The 10400-nt window shown below is 40.7% G+C and overlaps 1 protein-coding gene across 1 annotated transcript in view; it reads left to right on the top strand.

The window, feature by feature from the left end:
* Positions 1-1896: 1896 nt before the first annotated feature.
* Positions 1897-10400, top strand: part of SUSD4 (sushi domain containing 4) — a 40486-nt gene continuing 31982 nt past the window's right edge. The window contains exon 1 of the mRNA XM_057387335.1: positions 1897-2046. Within this exon, the coding sequence (XP_057243318.1) occupies positions 1897-2046 (150 nt within the window). The remainder of the gene's footprint in view (positions 2047-10400) is intronic.

Here is a 10400-nt window from a genome sequence, read left to right as displayed (position 1 = left end):
GAATATAACTCTTCATTGCCGTTATAAAKCACACTAAAGCAATTTCCTCCCTCATTTGGGTATGCTGGATTTCAAAAGTAAGTGTAAGCATGTGGGTTTTTGGCATCAGATTGAGTTTACCTGATTGCTGATTAAATGAACTGTAAAAAAAATGCTGAGCTCATCCCAATTTGGAGTATCTGTTCCTGTATTTTTTCCATACCATGTAGACCTGCTGATAAAGCTGAGAGAGCATCCCTTGCCTCCTGAGAGAAAGCTGAGATGTTTTAGCCAGAACTGTATACAGAGGCTTAGAGAAGTAGCAATTTTCTCAATTTTTCCATGGGATACAGTTATTTTACCTCAGTTTTCACTTGATTTCCAATTAGCCTTGTGTGTGTGGTGCCCTGTGTACATCATTGTACCTATGACACAGGAAATACGCTGAGTTTTAGGATGCACAAGGACATATATCTGTGCAGTTTTTAAATTAAGACAAAGGAAAATAGAAACAATACAGAGTTATCATTCCCATACCCATACCTAGTTCCAACAGGTTGCTGATCAGGCACAAGAAGCTGCATTTTTTGGGAGCAGTAGGCCTTAATGCTTGGAGGACAGGCCTGCTTGGTGAGTGGGAAAGAGCTTTAGGTCAAGCCATGTGTGATATTTCARTGTAGGAACTCGTAACTACCGCTGCAGGTCACTCGTGCCTGATGGGTGATGATTGATGTGTCTTTGGTGAGCAGCATGTGGGCTACCAAGTGGCTTGAGTCAGAAATCAGGAGCAGAGATAATTCTTTTCAGCCCAGGAACAAGTGTTTCTTAACAATAAGCCAGTGAGATCAATGGGAATCTCTGTTTTCATGTACGGTGACATAGTCACAGAAAATGAAACTCATGTGAAGGAAGGCAGCTTTTTCCAGGAACAAATAGTTTTAACATTTAAACTATTTAAAGATTTAAACTTAAACATTTTCAGTCCAAGGTTAGGGCAGCCTATGTCAGAGACCAGCAAGTGTGGCAAGATGCTTTCTTGTCTGTGGATTTTATTGCCCAAACTCAAAGACTTCGTGGAGRACAACCTTCAAAGTGGAAAGCAGCTTGGTCTGGCAAAGGATGGATGAATTAAGTGGAGTTTTGAGATGGGATTTGAAAGAAAACTGAACACGAAGGGGGAAAAATGGGTTGATAGGAAGGTGTCATGAAAAAAGATAATTTCAAGCCTCAGGAAAAACAAAACGATATCCTGGGGAGAATGTGGAAGAAAATTAGGGCACAGGAAAAATGGAGATTGGGGACATATAGTGAAGAAGAACAGGATGAGGGGCTTGAGCTTCACAAGGAAAAGAAAGGAAAGCAGTGAAGGGAACCGGGGCTGTGCTTTCACTGACAGGACACACTCCCACAGTGGAGTTGGGGGGTTCTGATGGGGTCCAGCAGCTGCCCCAGAAACAGCCAGGGGATGAGTCCAGCCAGAGCAACAGGAGAGTCTGATGGGTCCAACACGGGTCCAAGGGTCACCCAGAAGATGGGACTGGAGACAGGCAAGGTCTGGGAGCCCAGGGCTGAGCGACCTGGAGCTTCTGGCCATGGGCAGAGGGTATGAGTGGGGGTTGCAGGTGGGAGCAGTCAGAGCTCTCAGGGTCCTGGCAGGGATTGACATAATGGCAGAGACGTGGGAATAACAGACATGGAATTCGAGGCAGTTCTAGAAAGGCAGTTTTGGTCCTGGACACTGGATGTCAGATCATGTTGGGTTACTCCCATCAGTCAGAATGGGAAGGGAGAAAGGAAAAGATATTTTAAAAGAGGTGTTTGGAAGGTGGCACCCARCAGAGCCACAGAAAAAAGCTGGGTGAGGATAAAGGAGATATGGAAACAAAGGGGCATTATTGTTCTCGGGAGGACGGTAAGATGGGTCATGATAAAGAGAAAAGGGGTGACATAGTGTGGTGTTCAGGGAACTGCAGAGATCAGATCAATATTCTTCTTCCACCAGCATTATCCAACAACCAAGCTCAGAGTGAAACTGATTTTGAGTTATTGGAGGTGGAAAATATCCATGTATTTTCATGTGCAACAGAGACGAGAAGTCTGGCCTAATCCAGCGAGGCCTGCAAGAATTTTGCAAGAACTGGRTGGTSAGGCCCTGGCACAGGTTGCCCAGAGAAGCTGTGGATGCCCCATCCCTGGAAGWGYTCAAGGCCAGGTTGGATGGGGCTCTGAGCAACCTGGGCTAGTGGRWGGTGTCCCTGCCCATGGYATGGTGGATTRGATTGTCTTTAAAATTCCTTCCAAACCATTTAATGATTCTGTGACCTTYCTAAAGCAGTTATCTCTGGTCTCAAACAAGGTTCAAGACAGTGTCGGGTTGTGAAAAAKAAAGTTCTCTAAGGTGGTCAGAGTCTGAAAGTGGGAGTATTTTAGGCATGYTTAGCTCACTTACAGTCATTATGTGGTATGACACATTGGACTAGGCATGCACCTGTCTTCACTATAAGGTAATCTGTGGTGTGGTTRTAGGAATTAAACAATCCTATGGAATCATTAGATTGGGACTGTCATGCTGTAGTCACAATAGCTGCTGAAAGGCTATGCCTACTTAATAAGCTGCTCAGCTAACTCAGTTATTCGGGATACATTTGTGGAAAGAGGCTGTAAGTGTAAAGTGTAGATATAATAATTAGGAAGAACAAGATTGTCTAAATACCCCAGGTGCTGTTGCAAGTCAGGAAGCTTGATGTGCTGCTCCTCTCAGGGAGGCTGCAATTCACCAAACGCCGGAAGGCGGGCTCGGAAAGCTGTGCACACGAAGAAATGGCTGAGCCAAATATTTTATAAAAACAAAGGAAGATTTGAAGAGAGAGACCCTGAATTAAATCAGGCAACCTATTATGTGYGTGGCTGGAGTCTGGTGTAAAGAAGGAGCCAGACTCCTGCATTTATTTAAGTCTGCTTACTATATAATTCAGGGTAGTGAGGTGAACTAAGGATGAAACATTAGCTTCAGCATAGAATTTTTATTCTGATCACTGGAGCCTAAAGTTATTAAAAGAACAAACACAATTACGACATCCATGGGGACTGGCACACATATAAATCTGGATATGCTGCCTGTTCCTGCAAAGCATATGTATGGATCTGTGTGCTGCCTGCTCTTTGTTTTAACTAGGTTTGCTGCAGCTGTTGCTCTGAAAGGAGCCATCTAACGCTCTGGGGAAAGAGAGGCTGCAGAAACCCTTAAATGAATACCTATTAAGAAAAATAAGTTTTAAATAAATTGCTTGTGTATGCGGTTAAAGCTCCTGTCCCTTGAATGAGAACAAAGAACTATCACTTTGCTAGCTCTAGACTTTTCCTGGTTCTCAGCTAATCAACTTACAGTACCATAAAAATTTAATAACAGCTTATTCTTCCTCTATTTCTTCAAAATGATGAGAACCTATTTTCATGAAAAGTTGGGATGTGAATGCTTTCTGAAGAACAAAAGCCCATAATCTTTACTTTTAACTAGCATATGTGATTTTCAGATTGGCTTCTATGAAAATATTTTGAGCATCAGGTAGCTCAGCAATACCTATTATCTGTGCACAAGAATACCCTAACTCTCAATCTTTCAGCTGACTAATAGTGATGTGTATATGTTATATAAAGTGTATTACACTTGATCTGACAGTCTTGACTTCAGTGTTGTGAGTGCTGAGTACATTAAGGAGTCTGTAGTTTTTAGAGGTGTCATCTGGAAAAAAAAAATCAGGTTTTTCTCATCAATTCTCTCATTTCAATAATTTAAGATTTTAGAGTTTTTTTTAAGGTAGTGAGGTTAAAAATCTTGGAGGTATGATATAAAATAAAACATAGCTGTATTAGAARAAAGGTCATGTTAGACTAATCTGTAAATCTCCTGAGAAAACAGCTGCTTTCCCAAGGATGGGAAATACAGATGATATTGTCCACCCCGACTTKTGTAAACTGCCACCGGGGAAAGTTCTTGTGGAGGTTTGGATTCACAGAAGAATTGGAGAATTGAAAGAAAACTGATGAGAAAACTAGGGATCAGATTGGATTAAAATGGGAAATACTGGACCAGAGGGGTCTTTGTACACCAGTGGTTTTTTGGTGATGCCACAAAAATTGAGTGTGCAAGTGGAATTTATCACTGACACTTTTCTGGATTTTTTAATAGGGGGTTAAGCATGCTGGCTGTGTAGATGCAGAACATTTGAATTATAAATGTTTCCATCTTGCTCCCTGGCTCTTCTGTGATTTTGCTCACTTGTTCCAATGCTGTGAGCAGCCTCCCATTGCTTTCTCTCCATTGGGAGTTCCTTGGAAGGGCTRTGTGAGGAAAATGGGCACACAAGGATTAAGCTAAATACAATTATGAGTCAAAAAGAAACRAAAAAAAAGCCTCTGCATCATCTTAATCTCTCACTGATTTTTCCAGTTTTCTCAGTATGGACAGAATAACTCACAGGACAAAGCACATTAAATGAGTAATTTAAGTTTAAAGGATTTGGATATTATGACAATAYTTCATTATTTGTACCCAACTGGATTCCTGCTGCCTTTCTATACAATCTTTGGCTTTATCACATACTTGGAAAACAGCAAGATGATTATGTTTCATTTTCCTTCAGAAAATGCCTTTTCATAAAGGGAAACAACAGACTAAATCCTGTGCTTGATGCTACCAGTGCTTAGCAGAGCACGGAAATATGCAGTGACTTTTCAGTATGGAAGGAAATTAATTCTCCTTGGGTCCAAATTAGGACCAAAATCAATAAGGGCATTATTTACTTTTTTTTTTTTTTTTCCAGTGGATATTACCTGCTTGCTTTCTAAAGGGTTTACTTGAGTAGAAATGCTTTGCAGGGTGCTCTGAAGCAAATGAGGGAGGTGCCAGTCCTCACGTGGGAAATACCTGGTGAACCCACAAAGCCACCACACCTTTCTTTACATTTTCTATACCTGTAGGTCAATAATAGACCAACCTGGCAAGGCTGAGCAAGGAAGTACCAGCATAAAACATATCCAGAGGAGAAGGTGAATAAAAAATGGATGGCTGTGCTGAGGTCCCCATTTGAGAGGAAAGGCCATGGTTTCATGGGTTGGTGCACATAGAGAAAAATCACTGTAGGGCATAAGAGCTGTCAGAGTGCCCAGAAGCATCAGAGGATTTGTGGTAAGGAATCAGTGCAAAAGCTGGAAACAGTGGCTGTCTGCTCTCCTGGTTTAGTGTGTATCAGCTTTTTAAATCCCTTGTCTCTCACTCTTGTCTAGCGTGCACTTCATTTAAAAGTTTAATATTACAATATTCACACATTAATCCTGATTGTCCCTGTATCCAGTTCTGCCTGGTCTTGGGAAAGTATAAAATCGATTTACACAGCGCAGCTGAAAAGCAAAAAATTGTTGGATTACCATACTGTGGTATACAATAAAAATATAGTGATATCTAGGGAAGTCTGTAGCTGATGAGAGCATAAATATCAACGGCCCAACTCACACCCYTGAGAATTTGATTCCTGCATCTTGTAGAAACAAGGATCTCTGCTGAACAGTGTGACATTTCATCACTTTGGATTTGCTGTGATGAATAATATTATATGCTATTGGCCTAGAAGAACTATTACTATAGTAACTAGCTCATGATTCATCTTTATGTGGGTTTTTTTTGCTATATTTCCTAAGGGTTGCCTGTCTAGACTAAGATTGTTTAAACTAACTCATGGTAATTAATTTTTTCCAGAGTGCTAAAAATATGGCACAGATAAACAACAATACTTAGTTACTGCTTTTTGAAAAGCACTGCAGGCCCATAACGTTCTTRAAATTATGGGAATATTGTTTTATTTTATTTGTCACATTTTTATTAGTAGCTTTCTAYGTTGTTATTAATCCAGTTTAGTGACCTAAGGCTGGATTCCCACATTGACAGTATTGCAACTCTAATGAAACCCTTAGACACCTAATATATAAAATGTCACATTGGAGGATGAAAACAGAAATGGGTTTGGTTGGTTTAAATCCAAGTAATGAGCTCACTTATTCATTTAAATYGGTAAAAAGAAAATCTTGGCATAAGTGATGTATTAATATTTTRCATTCTGGATTTGTACATATTTAATTCCTTATGATGATGCTTATGGGTCACCAGTCCACCAGCACACATTGGCAAATATAATCTTTATTACAGTGCCTTATCAGCAAAATTAATAGGAGGATGTGTTAGCTATTTGCCCATTTATTGAAGCATATAGAGAGCTTAGTGTGCATTTACTACATTCTTGGTTTTATTATGGTAAAAGGTGGTGTTTGATTATTTTTTAAAATTGGATTGTTTCAAAAATTAGTCATCCTTGTCAAACCATGTTTAGAATTCATAGAAATTAGAATTAGTAAAATAAATATAAATTAGAATAAATAAAATAGGAATTAGAATTCATAGATATTCGGGTTCCGATAAGAAGTGTGGAACTACCATTTCCAAGAAGAACCATTTTAAAGTAGTTTAAATTACTTTAAGGATAATAAATATGCACACAGATAAGCTTATTTAAGCWCATTCTGTGTTTTAAATTCACTTAGAAACATGAAGCATTATTGGAAATTGAAGAAGTCATTCATTCTCACATGCTTCTTTTTTCACAGAATGGAAAAAACCTCYCTGGTTTTGTCCTTTTTAAAATTTCTGATGGAGTTTGCAGCTTGAATAGAACTGTTCATTAAACTGAACCAGATGAATAAATGGAGGTTCAGAAAACATTCACCTTATATTTGCAGAAAGCTGACCAAACTTTGTCTTCAGTTTTTTAATAATTTCYACCTAACACTTGATTTGAACTCACCCCACTCTAAGCCTCAGAGGACAAGTTTTATAATTTTCAATGGTTTTGTTAGAAAACTAAACACCCATTTTAAAAGTTTAGGAACTGGGAGGAGGGTGTGGGATTTATTGTGGGGTAAATTGGCTTTTATTCACCCTGAATCATAGGATAGCCATGGTAACTTTCAGTAACAAAAACACAGAAGTGAGCTCTGTCAGCAAAATCAGCAACAAATATACTTTCTGCCTTTTGTTTTTCATTTAAGTGATGGCAAGTTCAGAAGATCACTGAGCAGCATATGACATTTCATAAGGGTTCATAAATTATGCAGTCAGCCTTGTTGGATTAYAAAAGCCTGGGAGTAACAAGTGCAAGTGCTTCCTGCATTATAAATGAAATGGCTTATTTACAAAGATGACACAGCTGTATTAATTGTGAGAAGTTATGATTAAAGGGATAGGCTTGTGCTGTTTAAGACGTTAATTAGAAGAAACTYCTTTTCCAGAAGAAACAAATGCATCTTTTTAGTTTGCTCTGGGTTTACTGAAGTGCTTTGCTGAGCTGCCTTCCTTTTCCAGCAATTGTAAGTGGTTTTTTTCTCGTGTGTTACCCTAATGTCAAGGCAATAAAAGAATCCTCTATTGAGGTTCACATCCAAAATTAAAACTGGTTTCCAAGGGTAGAAAAAATGCAGCCTGTTCCCTGCTGTATGACACTGGTCAGGCACCAGCTGGGCTGCGCTGTCAGCCGTGAGTGTTGARTGGTAATTGGAGTAACTAATTGGAGGCATGACCCATGAAATAAAGATGCTGTTATTACATCTGCAGTCATCTGTGCAGGGCCCAGGAAGCTGCCCTGCTGACACTRCAGCTTGTGCCCCTTTCTCCCTGGTGGCATTCCCAGGAAGAAGAAGCTCCTGGGTGGTTCCTGGAAGACCCATTTGGTCCTCTGAGGACACTTTGTCCTGCTTATGGCTCCTCACATTCCTTCCCCTGTGCCCACTCTGGAGGGAGCAGCAATCCTTGGGCTTTGTAGGGAGATGTCAGTTTGTTTTAGCACAGAAATGCCCAGGGACTTGTCATACCTGRGTAGGGATTTTAAGGTTGAGCTGAYGGTCACCCTTAGGAGCATCTCTGAGTGACGGCACCTTTCCCAGTGCTCACTGAGTAGARGAGAAAGGGATGTGGTGAACATGGGGGTGGGGAGGATTTGGGAGCATGAACTCGTGCAAGGGCAGGGGGTGAGTTGGCTTAGGGTGGGTTATGGGTACGTAGGATAGAGAACACAGTTGGGAGGCCAGGATTGTGGGAGAAGAGAAGAGAAGATGAAAGACAATTTAGGAACTGCAAATGAGGCAACCTTTCAGCCTTTTGAATGACCAGCTGCCTCTCTTGGAGCCTGTTGCCCTTCATARAGGGCTTGCGTGTTCACTTTTTATTACAAATAAACTGCTGCATTATATGCATTAAAGTATATGATTTTCTTTTTTCTGCTGTGATGCTCTTGTGTTACGTGAAGGATAAAGCAGCTCAATGGTGTTCTTGATAGAGCAGATTGTGACTTAAGCAAAGTACCCACCCCTGGTGGTCTTCTTTACTGTTCTGTTTCTCCTAYGAAGTAATTTGAACTTCTCCCTTTCTTCCAGTGGCTTGTAAGGCTGCCCTGGGTAAGGCTGAGCCAAGTGAGGAGGGATATCCCACCATGCTGGGAGTTGGGAGCATATTCTGCAGGACAGCAAGGGAGGTTGTGGTTCACTTTTTAAGCAGAGCAGGGTTTGACAAAGCTGCTGAAGTCTCAGGGAAGCTTAAGCATTAGCGACCCTTCAGAGATTAAGGAGAGTTTAGATTTTAGCAGGCATTTCACTAAYGAAATCATGGGTTTATAATTCCATTTCTCTTCCAAGGCTGGTTGCTAATGGAAGCTCATCCTTTTCTCCTTYCTGGGGTACAGGGATAGTTCAATTAGCATGGTCAGCAGCAAGGAAGCATCACCAGCCCGAGGCGCGYGGAGCTGTGCCTGTGCATTCACAGACACGGGGCACAGACTCCTAAAGGGATGGAAACGGCTTCTCCTTTGTACAAGACAAACAAGCTCTCGGCATGTTTGCACTCGTGGCCCTTCTGGTTTAGTCCCAGAATGGCTCTTTACCCAGGGCTGGCCTGAGATAACCTGCTCCTGCAGCGTTTGCAGCCTCCTTGCAAAGCGTGCATGCAGGCAGTCTGGTCCTGCCACAGTCGGTGAAGCCTCTGCCTCCCCCTGCTCCTGACTGAGACAGATTTAGTGAACCCAAATGCAGGTGTTGATGCACAAGGAACCCATTCTCCATCCTACTGAAGACAAAYGCTGAAAATACTCTGTATCTTGAATATTACTGTGCATTATGTGTCACTTCTCACTCACTGGGTGTATGTAACGCACTGAAATGAGAGTGACACCTCTGTTCAAGAGTGAATGCAGCCAGTTCTGAGCTCACATGCATCATCAGCGTGTCAGKGAAATGTTTTATAGCAGCTTTGGAGGCAAAGAAGCCCATCAAATCTAGATTAGAAATCACCTTGCCAGCACCATGAATTTGCAAGGAGCTGTAAGATAGGGAGGTGAGGGAAGGGGGAAACAAGGAAAACAAAACATGAAACTGAGAAAAAGAAACAGAGAAAAACAGATTTATGGGACGAGCTGAGGGATTCTTCCTCCTGCCTTTTTTAGGCATGCCTGAAGCTCTGTTGTGGCTATCATGATTTCTTGCCATCACACATAATTTTCCCCTGGCTTCCAACATTTCAAGCTTTTCATTGGGGGTGAGATGGATGATTATATGTTTGAGAATGTACAGTGCAGAATTCTAGAAACAATCTAATCAAGTTACTTGCCACAGTTCTTTTTACACCCCAAAGAGGGCATTGCTTATTTTTCAGTCTTCTCATTAATTTTACAATATTTTACCTGACTGACAATACCAAGTAATTTAGGTAAAATAGGCGCCCATATAATCTGCTTGAGGGTTATCCAGATTAAGAGCATTGCTATTTTCTGGTTGGTCCAACGGTAGAAATAGTGTAAATTGGTAAATACCAAGCCCAAAATATATTCTGTATCAACTGTGTGCTTTGCTGGGGATGATGACYTTATGTGCTCATTAACCTTGCCAGAAGGCATTACTCTCCATGAAATTTTACGCAATATCCCTTAAACGTGCTGTGATACAGGAAGTCTGCAACTTGGGCCAAATGTTAAGCTATTTGATTGCTGGAATAGTCAGTTTCAGCAGTAATTGTGTAGTCTTTACTTAAAGGATTTAAAGCCATGCAATAGCATCCTATAAAGTTTCTGCTAGTGATGTAATATTGATTATGATGGCTGCTGGCATTACTAAATTTTTGTTATATAGGTAACATGAAAGTTTACTACTTTATTTGACAAGTGTGTTGTATAGTTTTTACTAGTAGGTRATGATGATGATTTCTGCTTCCCTCCTTTTAACCATGAGAAAAAGTTCTGTAATCTTCTCTTCCCCAAAGACTCAYTAAAGGGTTTGTAAAGAAACAAAATCCGTTGTAGTTCTAAGTTGCTTTTTGTTTTATTTGATGT

The sequence above is a fragment of the Malurus melanocephalus genome, unplaced genomic scaffold, assembly GCF_030028575.1.
Source record: "Malurus melanocephalus ecotype Western Australia unplaced genomic scaffold, MMel_1.1 scaffold_1190, whole genome shotgun sequence".
NCBI lineage: Eukaryota > Metazoa > Chordata > Aves > Passeriformes > Maluridae > Malurus > Malurus melanocephalus.
The sequence above is the reverse complement of the archived record's forward strand: the minus strand, read 5'-3'. Positions and strand labels throughout refer to the sequence as shown.